At 43.4% G+C, this 22178-nt stretch overlaps 1 protein-coding gene across 4 annotated transcripts in view; it reads left to right on the top strand.

Moving 5' to 3' along the window:
- The window catches only part of NPRL3 (NPR3 like, GATOR1 complex subunit), a 77719-nt gene extending 55891 nt beyond the window's left edge, over nt 1-21828 (top strand). For 2 of the 4 annotated variants that reach the window (XM_073647930.1, XM_073647928.1), the window contains 3 exons: nt 3541-3730; nt 4248-4440; nt 21634-21822. In XM_073647930.1, coding sequence (XP_073504031.1) covers nt 3541-3730; nt 4248-4440; nt 21634-21799 — 549 coding nt within the window. In that variant the 3' untranslated portion in view covers nt 21800-21822. Of the gene's footprint in view, nt 1-3540; nt 3731-4247; nt 4441-21633 lie in introns of all 4 variants that reach the window. The other 2 variants (XM_073647929.1, XM_073647931.1) reach the window with 2 other exon arrangements.
- Nucleotides 21829-22178: the final 350 nt, after the last annotated feature.

Raw genomic sequence — 22178 nt, 5'->3', positions numbered from 1 at the left:
GGACTTTTCAAATGCTTTTGATACGGTTCCACACAAAAGGTTGATACATAAAATGAGAACAATGGGGATAAGGGAAAATATATGTATGTGGGTTAAGAATTGGCTCAGTGATAGGAAGCAAAGGGTGGTTATTAATGGAAAACACTCAGACTGGGTCTCAGTTAACAGTGGGGTGTCACAGGGGTCAGTATTGGGCCCCCTTCTTTTTAACATATTTATTAATGACCTTGTAGGGGGCATACAGAATAATATTTCAATATTTGCAGATGACACTAAACTCTGCAGGGTAATCAATACAGAGGAGGACAATTTTATATTACAGGAGGATCTATGTAAACTAGAAGCTTGGGCTGATAAATGGCAAATGAGCTTTAATGGGGATAAATGTAAGGTAATGCACTTGGGCAGAGGAAATAAAATGTATAATTATATGCTTAATTGTAAAACACTGGGCAAAACTGTCACTGAAAAAGACCTGGGTGTATTGGTGGACAACAAGCTCACGTTTAGTGGCCAGTGTCAGGCTGCTGCTGCAAAGGCAAATAGAATAATGGGATGCATTAAAAGAGGCATAGATGCTCATGAGGAGAACATAATTTTACCTCTATACAAGTCAGTAGTGCGACCACACTTTACATAGTATTTTCAGTTCTGGTCTCCGGTGTATAAGAAAGACATAGCTGAACTAGAGCGGGTGCAGAGAAGAGCGACCAAGGTTATTAGAGGACTGGGGGGTCTGCAATACCAAGACAGGTTATTACACTTGGGGTTATTTACTGTGAAAAAAGAAGGCTTAGGGGTGATCTTATTACTATGTACAAGTATATGAGGAGACCGTGCAAAGACCTTTCTACTGATCTTTTTACTCTGAGGCCTGAGACGGGGACAAGGGGGCATCTTCTATATCTGGAGGAAAGAAGGTTTAATGATAATCACAGACACGGATTCTTTACTGTAAGAGCAGTGAGACTATGGAACTCTCTGCCACATGATGTTGTAATGAGTGATTCACTACTAAAATTTAAGAAGGGCATGGATGCCTTTCTTGAAAAGTATAATATTACAGGTTATATATACTAGATTCCTTGATAGGGCGTTGATCCAGGGAACTAGTCTGATTGCCGTATGTGGAGTCGGGAAGGAATTTTTTTCCCCAATGTGGAGCTTAGTGTTTGCCACATGTTTTTTTTTTGCCTTCCTGTGGATCAACATGTTAGGCTATGGGTTGAACTAGATGGACTTAGTTTTTAAGGTTGAAGGAAGACTATGTTTCTAACCGCACTGGGAAGAGATTAGATGCTTGAAATGCAGGGCTGTGGAGTCAGTATAAAATTGACCAACTCCGACTCCTAACATAAATAATAAATTGGGTACAGCAATTCATGGGGAATATTTTTTCATAGGAATTTGAGAAAGTTATGAAATGCGCTATAAATTTCTGTCCTATTTCTGATCTAAGGGTCTAGACTTTTAGCTGAGATGAATCTGTGCTACAGTAAATTTATCACTTAAACATGAGCCATGTATGAGGGAGTCTGAGTCAGTGTCATGGAAATTGAGGAGTCTGAGTCGGAGGTTTGGCTTACCGACTTCACAGCCCTGTTAAAATGACATGACAGGTTCCCTTTAAAATGTATTTTTTGACTATATACCTTTACACCCTAATTACTTTAGTAATTAGCTTCATTATACAATACCCTACACTTTTCCCTGGCTACCTAATCTCTAAATGTGTTTTTTTTTTTTTTACTGTAGTTCCTGTAACATTTTGTTTGAAATGAGTCTCAAACGTGACATCACAGGAAGCTGGGGCTGCACTTAGTTTCCGCAGCGTCCATCGCCCCTCCTGGAACAGGATGTTATCAAGGGAAGTGCTGCAGTTACTCACTAGTTTCTTGCATAGCCGCCCTCAGAAGATGTCCTGCATCCTGGGTGATGGACACGGTAGCAGATGTGAGTGCAGCTCCAGCTTTCTGCTTTTGCCTCCACCGCCGCCGTAGCTTCTAACTGAAAGAAGACGTCATCAAGGCGTGGAGATGGAAGCAGTGAGTGACAACAGCGCTCCCACATCTTCTAGCACCTCCCTCAAATGAGTACTCATCAGAGGGCGGTGATAGCAGCAGTAAGTGACACCGCCCCCTGATGACTATTCGTTTGAGGGCGGCGCTTGAAGCTGTGGAGTGTTGCTGTTGTCATTCAGTGCTTTTATCTCTGCCCCCTTACGACGTCTTTCACAGTTAGAAGATGTGGTGGCAGACATAGACGCAGAGTGCAGGCGCTGCAATCACTTATTCGTCCGCTTCTTTCACCTTGGATCTAGGACATCTTCAGAGGGTGGCGATGTAAAAAACTAGTAAGTAACTGCAGCGCTGCCCACTGATAACGTCCTGTTCCAGGAGGGGCTATAGATGCTACAGACCAGTGAGTGCAGCCCCAACCTCCTGTGACATCCTGTGTGAGACTCCTCTCAAATGAAACATCACAGGAAGTGAAGTAAAATAAACATATTTAGGGATTAGATAGATAGGCAAAAGTGTAGGGTATTGTATAATGAAGCAAATTACAAAAGTGTTTAGGGTGTAAAGACAGATATTTAGAAGGGGCATTTTAGGTAGCTAACCACCGTTTTAAGCCGGTCATACACATTAGATGGCTGTTGGCTGAATTTGCGATAGTTCAGCCAAGAGCCATCTCAGCTGAGTCTCCCATACACATGGGCGCTTGTTTGTCTGTGTTCTCTATGACAGGGTTCCCCAACTCCAGTCCTCAAGGCCCACCAACAGGTCATGTTTTCAGGATTTCCTTAGTATTACACAGGTGATAATTCCATCACCTGCACAAGCAGTAATTCCATCACCTGTGCAATACTAAGGAAATCCTGAAAACATGACCTGTTGGTGGGCCTTGAGGACTGGAGTTGGGGAACCCTGCTCTATGAGAACTGACATGTCGGCCAGGCTTATCCTTAGATAGAACAATGCAGTCATCAGTCCGAAATCGGACATATCTGATCGACATCTCTCCCAGCAATTAGTAGGCTTGTGCCCCCATACATATCAGACCATCGGTCAAACTCGTCAATATCGGTGGGTTCAGCCGACTTTAGTCTAATGTGTATGAAGGTCTTTAGGGGTGATAAAGGAAAACTGTAGTATCAGATTTAAATTTTGACTTTTCACGGGGTCTCGGGTAAATGAGATGAGGAGTCTAATTGGTTAATATGGGAAACTACTACACCTTTCTTTTGCACCAGTTTTGATAAATCTCCCCCTGATGCCCAAGTTGGTAATTATTATTATGATCATTATTATTATTGGGACTCCCGTTCTAGTGATTGAAGTGGGTTCCATCAATTGAACCCCCAGCATTCATACATTATCACCTGTCCTGTGTAGATGATATATGATGTTTATGGGGCAACCCCTTTAATATTAAGTGTGTTTCTTGTTCTATGTAAGAGAGTAATTGTTGATGAGGATAAGAAGTTTGCTCCATGGTTGTTTTATGTGTTGTCCCTCATGTCTGTGTTGGACTCTGCAGCCCCACCTCATCCAGATGGTCATTTGGATGCTTCAGCGTCAACTTCTAATCCAGATCCACACATTTGTCTGCCTCCTGGTGCCACCCAAAGAAGATGCCACTTTGTCAAAAGAAGAAGATACACCTTTTGCTGCCAGAGTTGGTGGTCGCAGTCTGAGCACACCAAATGCTCTAAGCTTTGGCTCACCAAGTAATGTGTATTATTATTACTATGATTCTGTATTGGTGTAGGTTATAATGTCACCACATGTCTGATAACTCATCGCTGGTGGCCACACATGAGATGCGCCATTAGTGTATGATCTGTGCAGCTTCCAGCCCCCCATAACTCAACTAGCAAAACGGCCCCCTCATTGCAATATCGGTAAAGTGACATCAGTGCTCAGGCGGCAGTTTTTTATTAATCACTAAATTAATAACAAAAACCTATAGAAGTTTGGTAAAAAGTATGAGTAATTCAAAACTACAACTCATTTTCCAAAAGTCAAGTACACATATATGTTATATTGATGGAAAAATAAAAAAAGTTATGGCTCTCGGAAGAAAAGGAAAAAAAAAAAATTGGCTGCATACTTAAGGGCTTAATATATTTTACCTTGTAGGCGGTGATTATATCTACAAAACATAAAAAAAAAACCTGCTGTAAATGTCTGCATACCACCAGGCGTCCAGTTTTCCTAAGATGTCTGTGTAATATTACTCCTCAGCCAGTAGCGATGATATGACACTCACCAGTCCCAGCATGGACAACTCCAGTGCCGAGCTGCTCCCAGGAGGAGACTCTCCAGTTAATAAAAGAGCAACAGAAAACCTTCTTGCAAGTCTGTCTCAGGCTGAGAGGGAAGCCATTCTCAGTGTGCCTGCAGCTCAAAATCAGGAGGACCTCAAAATGTTTGCAAGGTAAGGATTATACAAATTGAATATACAAAGAAATGACTGCTGTAATGAGATCTATTAAAGGGGTTGTCGAATAATCGGACGACCCCGTCTCAATCCCTAGGTTTCCCCCCAAGTAAAATAATAACCCCTATACTCCCTTCCGGTGTCGGCGGCATTACTGACATCCGGAGGAATTGAGGGCTGCGGCTGCTCTCCCTTCCTCCAGATGTCTGATTTGTCTGAAGGAGGGGAGAGTGAAGTGGCCGCTGACTGTTCGCAGGGATCACGTGACATAAGAATGTCACAGGAGAGCCAGGCCCAACACCGCTGAGAGAGCCCCCGCCCCGGAGGAGAGCATAGGTGTATTACTTCTGCGATATATAATGATTGAGAAGGGGTTATCCAAGTAGTGAATAACCCCTTTAACTAGAACATATCCACTTCTCCCAAGAGCTACTGTATGAACATAATTCTGGAAACGTACAAATATGGATCAGCTCTTTACCAAGCTGATTTTGGAGCCTTTGTTTAATCCCTTTCCGACCTTAGACGTATCTCTACGTCCAGGTGTCCTGGTACTTACCGACCTTTGATGTATGGATACTACTATGCAATTTTGCTCGCACAGAGGCTCTGCGTGCGCAATCGCCGCCGAGTGTCAGCTGATTCTGATAGTTGACACCCGGCTCCCAGTGCCAGGAGCGGTGCCCGCACTTTAACGCCCTATTTAGCAAGCAGCCAGAGGGACAAAAGCCCATCTACTCTTGAATCGGAGACCCCGTAACGTCATCGCGGGGTCCCGATCGTTGCCATGGTGACCCGACGACATCTGGGTCACCAGGCATTGTGAAGGTAGTTAGATCATGCGCAGTGCATGATCTAACAACTTGTGTCTGTAGGGCTAACAGTTATAAGGAATAGCAGTGATCCTGCATTGCTATGCATTATAACTGCGATCAGACTGCAGAAAGTGAAAGTCCCATAGTGGGACCACGTAAAAAAGTGGAAAAAAAAGTTGTAAAAATATTTTTTTAAAAATCACATAATAATTAAAAAAAAAAAAAATATATATATATATATATAGTACAGACCAAAAGTTTGGACACACCTTCTCATTTAAAGATGGAGAGTGATGGGGTGCTACGCCAAATTACCTGGCCTCCACAGTCACCAGACCTGAACCCAATAGAGATGGTTTGGGGTGAGCTGGACCGCAGAGTGAAGGCAAAAGGGCCAACAAGTGCTAAGCATCTCTGGGAACTCCTTCAAGATTGTTGGAAGACCATTTCCGGTGTCTACCTCTTGAAGCTCATCAAGAGAATGCCAAGAGTGTGCAAAGCAGTCATCAAAGCAAAAGGTGGCTACTTTGAAGAACCTAGAATATAAGACATATTTTCAGTTGTTTCACACTTTTTTGTTAAGTATATAATTCCATATGTGTTAATTCATAGTTTTGATGCCTTCAGTGTGAATGTACAATTTTCATAGTCATGAAAATACAGAAAAATCTTTAAATGAGAAGGTGTGTCCAAATTTTTGGTCTGTACTGTGTATATATATATATGTGTGTGTGTGTGTGTGTGTGTGTGTATATATATATATATATATATATATATATATATATATATATATATATATATATATATATATATATATATATTATTCTGAATAAAATAATCAATAAATATACATATTTGGTATCGCTGCGTCCGGAACTACCCGACCTGTAAAACTGTCCCACTAGTTAACCCCTTTAGTGAACACCGTGAAAAAATTAATAAAAAACTATGCTTTTTCATCATACTGCCGAAAAAAGTGGACTAAAACGCAATAAAAAAAAAGACGAATGTAAATAAAAATGGTATTGCTGAAAACGTCATCTTGTCCCGCAAAAAAACAAGCCCTCACATGACTCTGTCGCCAGAAATATAGAAAAATTATAGCTCTCAAAGTATGGTGATGCAAAAACTTGCTTTTGCTAAAAAAGCGTCTTTTTAGTGTGTGACAGCAGCCAAACCTAAAAACCCCGATATGAATCTGGTATCACTGTAGTCGCACCGACCCGAAGAATAAAGTCGTCTAATCACTTATACCATACGAGGAACGGCGTAAAAAATAAATAAAACCAATTTTTCACCTGCTGCTGTTTAGTTCATTCTGCCTTCCAAAGATCACAGTAAGGCTCGGCTCAAATTTATCCTGCGCTCTGCACTGACTCTTACACCGGGGTTTCTGTGTAAATCTCTGAAAAATGTGATTCAGACGGAACCCCCGGCTGAAGATTCCCTATATTGAGGCAGATGGAGACACTGTGGATGCCGTCTGCCCTGTGATACGGCAGTGTCCGTCTTTTTAGGCTTGCATAAAAGCGCCGTCGGCCAGTTTTGTGCACCTCTGAAAAAAAGGACAACGCTGAACAGAGGCCAACTCTGCTGCCTCATTATAGTGAATGGGTCCCTCGGGCGTTTCATCTCAGTTATGTCACTCGGAGATTTAAATGGAAACCCCGATATCAGTGTTCAGCATAGAGCGCAGGATAAATGGGAACATTTTACATAACATTTTGGATCACAATAAAAGCTTTGACTCAATCCACAAAAAAAGCAAGTCCCCACTCAGGTCCATCCTCTGTTAACGGAAATATAGGGGCTTCCACGTTATTGGTAGCACAAAGGCTCTGGAAAAGCGAAATGGCCCTTGCCCTCCAAAAGAAATTCAGCAAGTTGCGCTCCCAAATCCAAATGCCTCCCTTCTGAGCCCCACAGTGGGCCTAAACCACAGTTAGCGTCCACATGTTTGGTATTTCTGTAGCGATGAGAGCCTGCCTAATTTACAGGGTGCATGTCTCCAGAAGCACGAGCTGGGCACAACGTAGTGGGTACTATAATGTACAGGCACTACAATAGCAGTCTGCAATTTTCACTTCTGGAAAACACCCATGTAGTTAAAATCCTCACCATGCCTGTAGATAAATTCCAAAAGAGGTATAATTTCCAAAGTGGGGTCACTTGAGGGTAGGGGGGATTCTGCTCTTCTAGCACTTAGGGGCTCTGTATATGGAAGCTGCATACTATTCTAGAAAAATCTGCACTCTTTCCCTCCCGAGTCTTGCCGTGTGGCTAATCATATTCAGCAGAAATTGTGGGACATATTTTTGTGCCATTTGTACCCGTTTCCCAGTGTGAAAATGTAAAATCTGGGATAAAACAAATCTTTGGTGGTAGAAATGTAATTATTCATTCTTCACTGTCCAATGGTATAAAACTCTGTGAGGAACACGTGGTGTCAACATGCTCACTGCATGCCTAGATAAATTCATTGAGAGGTGTAGTTTGTAAAATGGGATCTCTTATGGGGGGGTTCTTCTGTTCTGGCAGCTTAGGGGCTCTGTCAATGTGACATGGCACCGCTAAAAAACAGTCCAGCAAAATATGAACTTGAATATGGCTTTCCCCTGTGTCTCAAAAGTAGTTTTCGACCACATATGGGGTATCAGCGTACACAGGAGAAATTGCACAACAAATTTTGGGGTCCATTTTCTCCTGCTATCCTTGTGAAAATGAAAAAATTTGGGGCTAGAACAACATTTTTGTGGGAAGAATATTTTTTTCCCATTTTCAGAGATCAACGTTATAAACTTCTGTGAAGCACCTGTGGGTTCAAGATCCTCACCACACATCTAGAGACGTTCCTCAATGGATCTAGTTTCCAAAATGGGGTCACTTGTGAGGATTTTCCACTGTTTAGGTACATCAGGAGCTCTCCAAACACAATATAACACCCGCAGACCATTCCATCAGTCTGCGTTCCAAACCTGCCGTGCTCCCAAACAGTAGTTTACTCCCACATATGGGGTATCTGCATACTCAGGAGAAATTGCACAACACATTTTGGGTTCCATTTTATCCTGTTACCCTTGTGAAATAAAAAAAATTGGTGCCAAAAGAACATTTTTGTGGGAAAAATTAGATTTTATTTTCACAACGCTACGTTATAAACTTCTATTAAGCACCTGGGGGTTAAAGGTGCTCACCAGACATCTAGATAAGTTCCCTGAGGGTTCTAGTTTCCAAAATGGTGTCACTTGTGGGGGGTTTCCACTGTTCAAGCACATCGGGGCTCTCCAAACGCAACATGGCGTCCTCTAATTATTCCAGCTGAATTGTAAAAATTGGCCTGATCAGGAAGGTGAAAACAGGTTGTGGGGGAAGGGAGAGGGGGGAGTAAGGGGTTTAACGCAAAAGCTGCACTATGGCAGGTGTAAATATAATTATCAGCAGGAAACCAATTTATCAGAGTGCTGGGAGATGCATGTTAAAGTGGACGTATCGTATGCTGTAGTACATTAACATTTGGAGGGAGAGGAGGGAGGTGCAGCTGCAACTTGCTTGTCTCTTTGTATCTCTGTAAAGTTGCGGGCTGTGTTTACAGCAGAAGTGGGAATCGCCCAATGATCAGGATGCCATGCATAGCACTATTAGATGTGTGGCACAGTAAATAACCCAAAGTGAAAACATCTAAATATCTAAAATCTGGTGTTCACCTCGCCACATATCTTACTCCCGTCAGTCATGAATTTGAGGAGCCCCTATCCCAACTCTGCCCACTTTGTTGGAGCTGGACAAAAATGGAATAAAAAAAGTTGTAAAATTATAACACGGCTTCAGCTTGTGCCAAAATATAGCAACTTTTCAAACCTTTTTACACAAGAATTTTATTGTAAAAGCTTTGATGAATTGGGGTCGTAGTTTTGTGAAAACAGTTTTGGTATAATCGTGCTGTAATCACTTAACCTCTCTCCTCTCTGGGATTTTCAGTCCAGGGGGCAGTCCTACAGCTTTCTCTATAGAAGTGTGTATACAGAGCTAGCCATCAATCACTGATGGGACCACCACTGGACTGAAATACTAGAACGAGTAGAGGTAGAAATAAGGAAAATTATACTGCAGCTTTTCTCACATAATATATATCAGTCTATTCAGCTCCCCCTGCTCTATTACAGAGTACTATTAAGTGTTCCTGTCCATTCTATTCATACATAGCCTTAAAGGGGAAGTCCACTACTAGGGCAACCCTTTATTAAGCTAAATGTTTGGCCCTGGTAAATTAAAAAAGCCTATACTCACCTCCTGTGCTGGCACTGTTCCCGCGGTGTCGGCACTCGCTCTCGCCGGGGCTCCCGTGCTGCTGTTGTGACATGTGACCCCGGCACCCATTCAGCTCTGGCGTCACTGGCCCTACCTTCTTATGAGTTGAACATAAAGAGGAAGCCAGACAGCAGCCCCCCCGCAGCCCAGACTTCCTTTTTATGTTCAATTCGTACAAAAGTGGGGACAGTGACACCGAAGCTGATTGGGTGCTCGAATCACAACAACCACACAGAAGCCCTGAGGAGAGCAAGTGCTGAAGCTGTTGGAACGGCGCCAGCACAGGAGGTGAGTATAAGCTTTATTTTTTATATTTTATCGAGTCCAAACCTTTAGATCAAGAAGGGGTTCTCGTAGTAGTGGACAACCCCTTTAAGAAAAGGTGTGATCTTGCTGCTCACCCGACTCAGCAAGTTTAAACCAGTCTACAATGTCAAAGAAATAATCCCAATTGTTATTTTCTGTAATTTGCTGTCCACACTTTTTGAGAGGGTAATTCCTTTTCACCAGCATTCTGCCAGCACTATATGTGCTAGAACATCCCCCCTCTCTTCCAGGGCATACATTACTCTTCCCAAGTTCAATGGCTTTTTGCCCTGAACTGAAATTGTCTCTCAATTGCTGTATGGAGTTTGACAGACAAGATAGCGGGATCAGAGAAGCAAATGCCACTGCCACTTCTTGTAACCCATCTGAGCTTCCCTGCTGCTACAGACTGCTGCTGGATTGCAAAAGTGGGGATGAATTTTTCCTATGAAATGTATAGCTATTAAAAGTGGAATTCTTTTAAAATGAGAGGTATATTGCTGTAATATTCCACAGCTGAGTTACAATAGCTGGCACTGATCCCTGACAGATCGTTACCTTTTCTACTCTTATGGCTCCAGTTTGGGGGTGCAGTACAGTGCCACCTGCTGTTCTCACTACCTGCCTCAGCCCCAGTACACACGTCTGAGGAACTGCTGGAGGACACAGATAACCTCGCACATAGCTGCCATTGTGCTTTCTGCTGGGCTTCTCTTGGCTCCCACCTCCCGGGATGGTAGTCTGTAGATGGTGATCTTTTTAGCAAGAACTGGATTACTCCTTGTAGAAGGAGATGGCATACAGACTGAGAGGCTGCAGATATCATCTCTGGTAACACATCAATCCTATGTGTTCTGGAAACTAGAGGCGCGATCTTCTGTCTAGCATCAGTGTGTGACAGTGCAATGTGCTGCTGCTGCTGGGTGTTATCTGCCTCTCATAATGGAAAGTAAATGTACAGCCGCAGGAAAAAAACATAATGAAAACAGTTCTGTCAGATAAAGCAAGCTGTAAAAAAGCAAGCATCTTCTAAGTGGAAAGTATTTTCCATTGCATCTGGTGGACAGTTCTATCACTGAGTCTGTGTCATGTATATAATCAGGCAGTGACCCTAGGTTCCTGCACCGTCTGATCACACAGCAATGATCATATGGTCAGGCAGTGACCCTAGGTTCCTGCACCGTCTGATCACACAGCAATGATCATATGGTCAGGCAGTGATCCTAGGTTGCTGCACTGTGATCACACAGCAATGATCATATGGTCAGGCAGTGATCCTAGGTTGCTGCACTGTCTGATCACACAGCAATGATCATATGGTCAGGCAGTGATCCTAGGTTGCTGCACTGTGATCACACAGCAATGATCATATGGTCAGGCAGTGATCCTAGGTTGCTGCACTGTCTGATCACACAGCAATGATCATATGGTCAGGCAGTGACCCTAGGTTCCTGCACCTTCTGATCACACAGCAATGATCATATGGTCAGGCAGTGACCCTAGGTTCCTGCACCGTCTGATCACACAGCAATGATCATATGGTCAGGCAGTGACCCTAGGTTCCTGCACCGTCTGATCACACAGCAATGATCATATGGTCAGGCAGTGATCCTAGGTTGCTGCACTGTCTGATCACACAGCAATGATCATATGGTCAGGCAGTGATCCTAGGTTGCTGCACTGTCTGATCACACAGCAATGATCATATGGTCAGGTAGTGACCCTAGGTTCCTGCACTGTCTGATCACACAGCAATGATCATATGGTCAGGCAGAGATCCTAGGTTGCTGCACTGTCTGATCACACAGCAATGATCATATGGTCAGGCAGTGACCCTAGGTTCCTGCACCGTCTGATCACACAGCAATGATCATATGGTCAGGCAGTGACCCTAGGTTCCTGCACCGTCTGATCACACAGCAATGATCATATGGTCAGGCAGTGACCCTAGGTTCCTGCACTGTCTGATCACACTGCAATGATCATATGGTCAGGCAGTGACCCTAGGTTCCTGCACCGTCTGATCACACAGCAATGATCATATGGTCAGGCAGTGATCCTAGGTTGCTGCACTGTCTGATCACACAGCAATGGTCATATGGTCAGGCAGTGATTCTAGGTTCCTGCACCATCTGATTACACAGCAATGATCATATGGTCAGGCAGTGACCCTAGGTTCCTGCACCGTCTGATCACACAGCAATGATCATATGGTCAGGCAGTGACCCTAGGTTCCTGCAGCTTCTGATCACACAGCAATGGTCATATGGTCAGGCAGTGATTCTAGGTTCCTGCACCATCTGATTACACAGCAATGATCATATGGTCAGGCAGTGACCCTAGGTTCCTGCACCGTCTGATCACACAGCAATGATCATATGGTCAGGCAGTGACCCTAGGTTCCTGCACCGTCTGATCACACAGCAATGATCATATGGTCAGGCAGTGATCCTAGGTTGCTGCACTGTCTGATCACACAGCAATGATCATATGGTCAGGCAGTGATCCTAGGTTGCTGCACTGTCTGATCACACAGCAATGATCATATGGTCAGGTAGTGACCCTAGGTTCCTGCACTGTCTGATCACACAGCAATGATCATATGGTCAGGCAGAGATCCTAGGTTGCTGCACTGTCTGATCACACAGCAATGATCATATGGTCAGGCAGTGATCCTAGGTTGCTGCACTGTCTGATCACACAGCAATGATCATATGGTCAGGCAGTGACCCTAGGTTCCTGCACCTTCTGATCACACAGCAATGATCATATGGTCAGGCAGTGACCCTAGGTTCCTGCACCGTCTGATCACACAGCAATGATCATATGGTCAGGCAGTGACCCTAGGTTCCTGCACCGTCTGATCACACAGCAATGATCATATGGTCAGGCAGTGACCCTAGGTTCCTGCACCGTCTGATCACACAGCAATGATCATATGGTCAGGCAGTGACCCTAGGTTCCTGCACCGTCTGATCACACAGCAATGATCATATGGTCAGGCAGTGACCCTAGGTTCCTGCACTGTCTGATCACACTGCAATGATCATATGGTCAGGCAGTGACCCTAGGTTCCTGCACCGTCTGATCACACAGCAATGATCATATGGTCAGGCAGTGACCCTAGGTTCCTGCACCTTCTGATCACACAGCAATGGTCATATGGTCAGGCAGTGATTCTAGGTTCCTGCACCATCTGATTACACAGCAATGATCATATGGTCAGGCAGTGACCCTAGGTTCCTGCACCGTCTGATCACACAGCAATGATCATATGGTCAGGCAGTGATTCTAGGTTGCTGCACTGTGATCACACAGCAATGATCATATGGTCAGGCAGTGACCCTAGGTTCCTGCACCTTCTGATCACACAGCAATGATCATATGGTCAGGCAGTGACCCTAGGTTCCTGCACCGTCTGATCACACAGCAATGATCATATGGTCAGGCAGTGATTCTAGGTTCCTGCACCGTCTGATTGCACAGCAATGATCATATGGTCAGGCAGTGACCCTAGGTTCCTGCACCGTCTGATTACACAGCAATGATCATATGGTCAGGCAGTGATTCTAGGTTCCTGCACCGTCTGATTACACAGCAATGATCATATGGTCAGCCAGTGACCCTAGGTTCCTGCACCGTCTGATTACACAGCAATGATCATATGGTCAGGCAGTGATCCTAGGTTCCTGCACCGTCTGATCACACAGCAATGATCATATGGTCAGGCAGTGATCCTAGGTTGCTGCACTGTGATCACACTGCAATGATCATATGGTCAGGCAGTGACCCTAGGTTCCTGCACCTTCTGATCACACAGCAATGATCATATGGTCAGGCAGTGATTCTAGGTTCCTGCACCTTCTGATCACACTGCAATGATCATATGGTCAGGCAGTGACCCTAGGTTCCTGCACCGTCTGATCACACAGCAATGATCATATGGTCAGGCAGTGACCCTAGGTTCCTGCACCTTCTGATCACACAGCAATGATCATATGGTCAGGCAGTGACCCTAGGTTCCTGCACCTTCTGATCACACAGCAATGATCATATGGTCAGGCAGTGACCCTAGGTTCCTGCACCGTCTGATCACACAGCAATGATCATATGGTCAGGCAGTGACCCTAGGTTCCTGCACCGTCTGATCACACAGCAATGATCATATGGTCAGGCAGTGATCCTAGGTTGCTGCACTGTCTGATCACACAGCAATGATCATATGGTCAGGCAGTGATCCTAGGTTGCTGCACTGTCTGATCACACAGCAATGATCATATGGTCAGGTAGTGACCCTAGGTTCCTGCACTGTCTGATCACACAGCAATGATCATATGGTCAGGCAGAGATCCTAGGTTGCTGCACTGTCTGATCACACAGCAATGATCATATGGTCAGGCAGTGATCCTAGGTTGCTGCACTGTCTGATCACACAGCAATGATCATATGGTCAGGCAGTGACCCTAGGTTCCTGCACCTTCTGATCACACAGCAATGATCATATGGTCAGGCAGTGACCCTAGGTTCCTGCACCGTCTGATCACACAGCAATGATCATATGGTCAGGCAGTGACCCTAGGTTCCTGCACCGTCTGATCACACAGCAATGATCATATGGTCAGGCAGTGACCCTAGGTTCCTGCACCGTCTGATCACACAGCAATGATCATATGGTCAGGCAGTGACCCTAGGTTCCTGCACCGTCTGATCACACAGCAATGATCATATGGTCAGGCAGTGACCCTAGGTTCCTGCACTGTCTGATCACACTGCAATGATCATATGGTCAGGCAGTGACCCTAGGTTCCTGCACCGTCTGATCACACAGCAATGATCATATGGTCAGGCAGTGACCCTAGGTTCCTGCACCTTCTGATCACACAGCAATGGTCATATGGTCAGGCAGTGATTCTAGGTTCCTGCACCATCTGATTACACAGCAATGATCATATGGTCAGGCAGTGACCCTAGGTTCCTGCACCGTCTGATCACACAGCAATGATCATATGGTCAGGCAGTGATTCTAGGTTGCTGCACTGTGATCACACAGCAATGATCATATGGTCAGGCAGTGACCCTAGGTTCCTGCACCTTCTGATCACACAGCAATGATCATATGGTCAGGCAGTGACCCTAGGTTCCTGCACCGTCTGATCACACAGCAATGATCATATGGTCAGGCAGTGATTCTAGGTTCCTGCACCGTCTGATTGCACAGCAATGATCATATGGTCAGGCAGTGACCCTAGGTTCCTGCACCGTCTGATTACACAGCAATGATCATATGGTCAGGCAGTGATTCTAGGTTCCTGCACCGTCTGATTACACAGCAATGATCATATGGTCAGCCAGTGACCCTAGGTTCCTGCACCGTCTGATTACACAGCAATGATCATATGGTCAGGCAGTGATCCTAGGTTCCTGCACCGTCTGATCACACAGCAATGATCATATGGTCAGGCAGTGATCCTAGGTTGCTGCACTGTGATCACACTGCAATGATCATATGGTCAGGCAGTGACCCTAGGTTCCTGCACCTTCTGATCACACAGCAATGATCATATGGTCAGGCAGTGATTCTAGGTTCCTGCACCTTCTGATCACACTGCAATGATCATATGGTCAGGCAGTGACCCTAGGTTCCTGCACCGTCTGATCACACAGCAATGATCATATGGTCAGCCAGTGACCCTAGGTTCCTGCACCGTCTGATTACACAGCAATGATCATATGGTCAGGCAGTGATCCTAGGTTCCTGCACCGTCTGATCACACAGCAATGATCATATGGTCAGGCAGTGATCCTAGGTTGCTGCACTGTGATCACACAGCAATGATCATATGGTCAGGCAGTGACCCTAGGTTCCTGCACCTTCTGATCACACAGCAATGATCATATGGTCAGGCAGTGATTCTAGGTTCCTGCACCTTCTGATCACACTGCAATGATCATATGGTCAGGCAGTGATCCTAGGTTGCTGCACTGTCTGATCACACAGCAATGATCATATGGTCAGGCAGTGACCCTAGGTTCCTGCACCTTCTGATCACACAGCAATGATCATATGGTCAGGCAGTGACCCTAGGTTGCTGCACTGTGATCACACTGCAATGATCATATGGTCAGGCAGTGATCCTAGGTTGCTGCACTGTGAGGCACCCCATAATTGTTTTCACAGACTGTACAATATCTCCAGAAATAAATGGAAATGTACAAAAGTTTTACCCTCGGGATTTTTTAATGGTCCAAAGTAATACAACAATAAAACATTGTTTTTCAACTTCCATGTTGCAATTTCAAAAAAGAAACAGAATAAACAGCATGTGCAGCAATAAAGGCACCACTAATTAATACTTGGTTTCACACCCTTTGGTATTGCTGACAGTCTCCAAACGTTTCCTGTAGCCATCTATAATAGTGATGATTGAGTATGCTTCATTAACCCTTTCCTGCGAGCACGCTCAGGTGCTCGTCGAGTATCTCGGCGTGTTCTGGATTTCTTTTATTGTCATCGCAGCTGCAAGTGTCACGGGTGTTAGCCAGCTATGACACATGCAGATATGACTGATGGAACCCAGAAAGTGTTAATGTAAGATATTCGATCATCACTAATCTATAAGTTTCTTGCACCTCTCAGCTGGAATTTTCTCCCACTGTTTCTGTGCACTTTGTTCAAGCTCTTGAATCTTTGCAGGGTTCTTTTTCCCAATGGCAAATTTCAGCTCATAGCAAAGATTTTCAATAGGATTGAGGTCCATTTTTTCTTTTTCAACCATTCCTGTGTACTTTTGGATGTGTGCTTTGGGTCATTGTCTTGCTGGAGGACCCATGATCTTCAACTCAAACCAAGTTTTCTTACACTGGATAGGACATTTTGCTCTAAAATCTCTGATTTCATGATTCCTGTGATACGTTCAAGGCCTCCAGTACCAGACGCAGCAAAGCAACCCCACAACATTATGGATCCTCTGCCATGCTTAACTGTTGGTAAGGTGTTCTTTTTTTTCATACGGTACTTGTTGAAACCATAATCCCAGACTATTCCAGCTTGGCTTTCAGGTCTTTGGATGTTTGACGTGATTTTCCCACCAACCTTTGAAGACATCTCTTGTCAATTTTCCTCTTGCCCCCAAGTCCAAGGAGGTTCTTGATGGTTCAATGCTTATCAAACTTCTTAATAACATTGTGCACTGTTGAAACTGGGATACGAAGGTCTTTGGAGATCGCCTTATACCCTTTGAAAATCTTGTGTTTGCTAATAATAGCAGTTCTGATGTCCTCAGACAGCTTCTTTGTCTACACCATTGTGACAAAGGAACAGTGCCTACCATGTGGCTTTTTAAAACACCAAAGTCATCATTCATTGGCTAATTCATGTCACATGGGCACCGACAATTAATCACAGATGAATCTCTTTAGTGATTTACCACAGGCGAGTGAAAATATGTTTCCATACTAAATTAATGTAAAGGGTGGTAATACCAGTGACCCAGCGAGCTTTAGGTTTTTCTGTTTTTCCCTCCCATTATTTTTTGTTTTAAATTATTGTTTATCATTTGCTCTTTTGTATTTAACACAAATGCTCCACACAAGAAAACTGTTTCACTTGATTAATTTTTTTCAGGAGATATTCCACATTATGTACTTAAACTTCATGGGTGCCAATAGCGGTGAGCAGGACTGTATAGTCAGGCAGTGACCCTAGGTTGCTGCACTGTGATCACACAGCAATGATAGAGTTGTGTTATCCACACCATTCATTCTCCAGTACATTTGTGAGTGGGGATGTCAAAACCTTTTTTCTTCCCGTCTTGTATCCGTTCACCATTTTTATTCCACAAGGCTGCCTACTGTCACATAGGCTTGCATAGAGAGATTGATTTCTTATCCAAACAGCATTTGCTGTAGGATTTGGGTAGCAGTCGTGAGTATACAATTAAGATTTAGAAAAACAATGAGAGAGTCTCACAAGTGTCCTGATTGTCATATATCCATGAATCGTGGAGCACACAGAGGCCTGCCGACTATCCAAAACGCAATCCAGCACTTCCAGTAACTTGTTATTAATATCCAAATATAAAATACATCCAGAGAGGTCAATGACATGAATGTATGGTAGCGCTCACCTATGTATTTCCAGCCAGATGGTTCTTACTCATGATCTGGATAAGAACCAATCTGTTTTAAACACATAGATGAACGCTGCCCAACTCTCTTTTGACGCATTTTATATGTTTTAATCTAGTAAAAGAAGATATCAATAGTAAGGAAGTGCTGGCTGGTGTTTTGGCTATTATCCTGTAATTAGACAGTCACATGGTATGTATCCGGACCAGAACACAGCTCCTTAACCCATTCACCCTTCAGATTTAGATTTTTTTTTTTTTAAATAAATAAATAATTCCGGATATGGAACTAGGTGAGGACTTATTTTTTGCGCCCTGAGCTGACGTTTTTCTGATATAATTTTGGGGTACATACTATGTTTTGATCGCCTCTTATTGCAATGTTGCAGCAGCCAAAAAAACTTAATTCTGGCGTTTTTGATTCTTCTTTTCGTTACGCCGTTTACTTATCTGATTAATTTACTTTATATTTTAATCAGACTTTTATGAATGGAGTGATACCAAATAGGTGTATTTATTTTATTTTTTTTTAATGCGTTAAAAGGGGGGTGATTTGAACTTTTGTGGGGGTTTTTTTGTTTGTTTTATTTTTACTTTTTACTGTATTTGCTAGTCCTCGTGGGGGACATGAGGCTGTGATTGTCTGATTGCTTTGTATAGTAAAAATCACAATTTCCAATTAATACCAGCTAAAGGCTGGCTTGCACAGGAGGATTGTAATGACAGGCACAGGGGTCTTCAGCGGATCCTCGGCTGTCATGGCAATCTATCGGTGGCTCGTGAACACGTCATGGTCACACCGATGGGTGCATGGAATAATGTACCCCACTGCGGGCACGTGTTAAATGGCGCGGTCAGAGAGTGACTGCGGCATTTAACAGGTTAACAGCCGCAGGAGTTGCTCCTCGCCACTTTCCGTTTTTAAAGGCATATGATGACTGATTAAATCAGCCATCATCTGCCCAGAAAGATGCGGGATCGGCATGTGAGCCTGCATCAAAGGCCGGGACTCGACATATGATGTTAAAGTAAGTCATATGTCATCAAGGGGTCAATAACGTGACCAATAAGATAATTACCATCTCTGCCTTTTACCTAATGGACTTGACAAGTGGAGAAAGGAATTAAAAAACAAAATTCCTGGAGTGCTCCTTCAATAAATGTTGCTCCATCAGTACAAGCATGAGAAACGACCGCATGCCCACATCCCCATCTCTACTGCTGGACTCCCATTCTACCTTTTTACCTGCAGGATTTCTTAAAAAATTGCAGTCCTTTTGCAAAAACTACTATTTGGCAAAAATACTACATATATTAGCTTTTTGCGGGGGATGTGTGTAGTTGTCAGGCTTGAAAGCAGCGGTGTGGGATTCCTGGAGCTGAACCCATGGGCCGTGTTACTCACAGGCCTGTTACAGTGACTTCACCATGTGGGTTATGTCTGACATGTCAGGGATCACACTGGTGGTAGTATTAATATACACCCCCCCCCGTTCTCCTCAGTAATGGGGGGTTTATAGAGGAAATAAACCAAAAGTGTCTGGCTATTTTTAGCTGCAGGATGGAACTGCGTAGTGTCAGTTGTGTCAGACATCTGTTCTATCCTAGGGCTATGGAAAATCCCATAAACTAAAATCTTCAATTTGTTTATTATTTAAACCAGCGTATTCCCCGGAGGCCGAGCGCTGGCAGAGGATCCGACATTAAAAGCAAAGCAGATATTACATTTCCCACAACAATCTTTCCACCCAGCAATTATGACTGTACAATGGTTTGGCTGCTGGAAGTGCTGCAGAAAGACAGTGTGCAGCTGTGGAGGACACGGGGGTCACGTACCAAAAACTAGTGCAAATGGCGTCAGTGGCCGCCAATCAGGTTACAGCAGCCGGCGTATGATTGGTCCCAGAGGCAATACTACTGATTTTGTAACCAATGAGTTGGCAAATGTTTACATTACAATGCCACAAAACCTAAAATCCGAATATAATGTTTTCTGTTATCAGCCACATTTCTGAGAACATTTTAGACCAAGCATTATTTTTTTTCAATCCAGCATTATATATTAAATGCCAGATTTCTTGTATAGTTGGCCCTAAAAAAAATATTATTTTTTTGTTGACCACTGGGTGACATTCTGCTCTGGTGGTCATTCATCATAGTCTTTTCAACAAGGAACCACAAGTATTAACACAGATGATTCAGCAAAAAACTGTTTCCCCTAATCCCTCCTAAATATGAGAAATAGGGAGGATCAGAGTCTATATTGCTTAAAAATTAAGTTTTGGGGATCAAGGTCAGAGGCTCAGGCAGGAACAATACAATGGGCAATTACCTTTTAATAACCTCACTTTTTGGTCAAACATACCGGGCCAAAATTGAGATTTTCTGGGGATGACTGAAACATTTACACATTTTGACATATCAATGCCACCCCTCATTTTATTTGTTTTGGTACATGGGTGATATTTTTGCATTGAATCTTGACTTGGCATGATTAGATGTCTTCAGCATCTCCTGTTTTGTATAATCATACTTATATAGTATATATAATATAAAATCAGGCTTGTTTGACATCATTCACTTTAATTGTATCCTTACCTAATCCTCGACCTATAATGCCTTGGGATCTATTCACTGATCCTTACATGTACCGATTCTCTTTTTTGTGAACATGAATAATATTTTGTATGATGCACCTAATAAAATAAAATTTTCAAGCAATATGGACTCTGATCCTCCCTATTTTCCATATAATGTTGAGTCGCTAATATATGGGTACATTATAATAAGATGTGGAACTGGTATTCTTTTCACATTCCCTCCTAAATATGTATGTAATATAGTGTATAAAAATACTTGCCGACCACCACCTTCCTTGGTTTCCAGGGCAAATCCATCCCTCTTCTGGCCCATGTGATTGCAAATCAGACTATCCGGCTCTCATAGGGGTTTGTGTGTGGTCCAGAAGTCGCTTTCTCAATGTAAGTCTATGGAGTGTCCTTCTGAGTCTCATAGGAAAGCACACAGTGGGCTCTGTGTGAGTCAGGAAAGCCGAGTGGGCCAGAAGAGGACCTGAGCAGTACTAGAAACCGAGGAAGAAGGTGATCAGTAAAAATGTTATCACACTTTCAATACTTTACTAACATAATTGGAAGGGATTAGGAGACAAAAATTTCATAAGACTTCTCTTACTATTGGTAGACAGGCGTGGTTTTTGTTGGCTTTTGTTGCCACTAGAGAAAAATCGCCGTCTGTATTGTGCAGTTGAAAGCAGCATCTTATTGGCACTGGTCTTGGCTGTGCATGTACAATTTTGAGATATCTTTCCAGGATGGGAACATAATCGATTGTTTTCGTTCAACAAAAGAAACGTCCTCAATTGACTTTCATGAACTTCCCTTCCAATCCCTGTGTAGTGATTGTAACACATATTCCATATCATCCTGATTATTTCATCCGTTGGATCCTCTCTACATGACCGTAAAATTGATCATCATGTATTCTTCTTGTACGTACTATTTCTCCTGTAGAATCCGGAATGGCATTCCAGCCCAGGAACATAATATTATGGAGCCAGGCAGTAAATTATAGTATCTAGGTCATTAATGTGCTCATTCTTCTCTCTTTCCACTTAGGCTTTTGCACTATTTCCGTGGTCGACATCATCTTGAAGAGATCATGTACAATGAAAACATGCGCCGGTCGCAACTATTAATGCTTTTTGATAAATTTCGGAGTGTCCTGGTAGTCACCAACCATGAGGATCCGGTTATATCTGTCTTTCAGTCTGTCTTCCCTTGACTGATTTGCCAAATGTTGCTAATGTTTTACTTTTGTATATATTTTAATTTATTAAAGTACTGGTATAAAAATAATGCATATTGCCTGCCTTTTTCTATATCTTACACTTCAGAATATTATAGTGTGATCTGCAGAAAAATAAGAGGTAAGATTTGTCTTGGTATTGTAGTGGTTCCAATACCACTATACAGCGTGTACAGGCAACCTGTCATTAGATTCATTCTGCAGAAACTGCAAGCAGCATGAATAAAGGCTTGGCTGCTCGATTGTAGCCAGGTAGGTTTTACTCTGAAATTCTGCGGCTTTTCAGAGAAGAATAGGTTTAAAAAGCCAGCCTGGGACTATAGGGAATGACCTGACTAGTCTGATGCAGTCCCCT

Source organism: Phyllobates terribilis, unplaced genomic scaffold (assembly GCF_046119375.1).
Source record: "Phyllobates terribilis strain yellow unplaced genomic scaffold, ASM4611937v1 Scaffold_9__5_contigs__length_417890890, whole genome shotgun sequence".
NCBI classification, from domain to species: domain Eukaryota; kingdom Metazoa; phylum Chordata; class Amphibia; order Anura; family Dendrobatidae; genus Phyllobates; species Phyllobates terribilis.
This window is presented reverse-complemented; position numbering and strand designations above follow the sequence as displayed.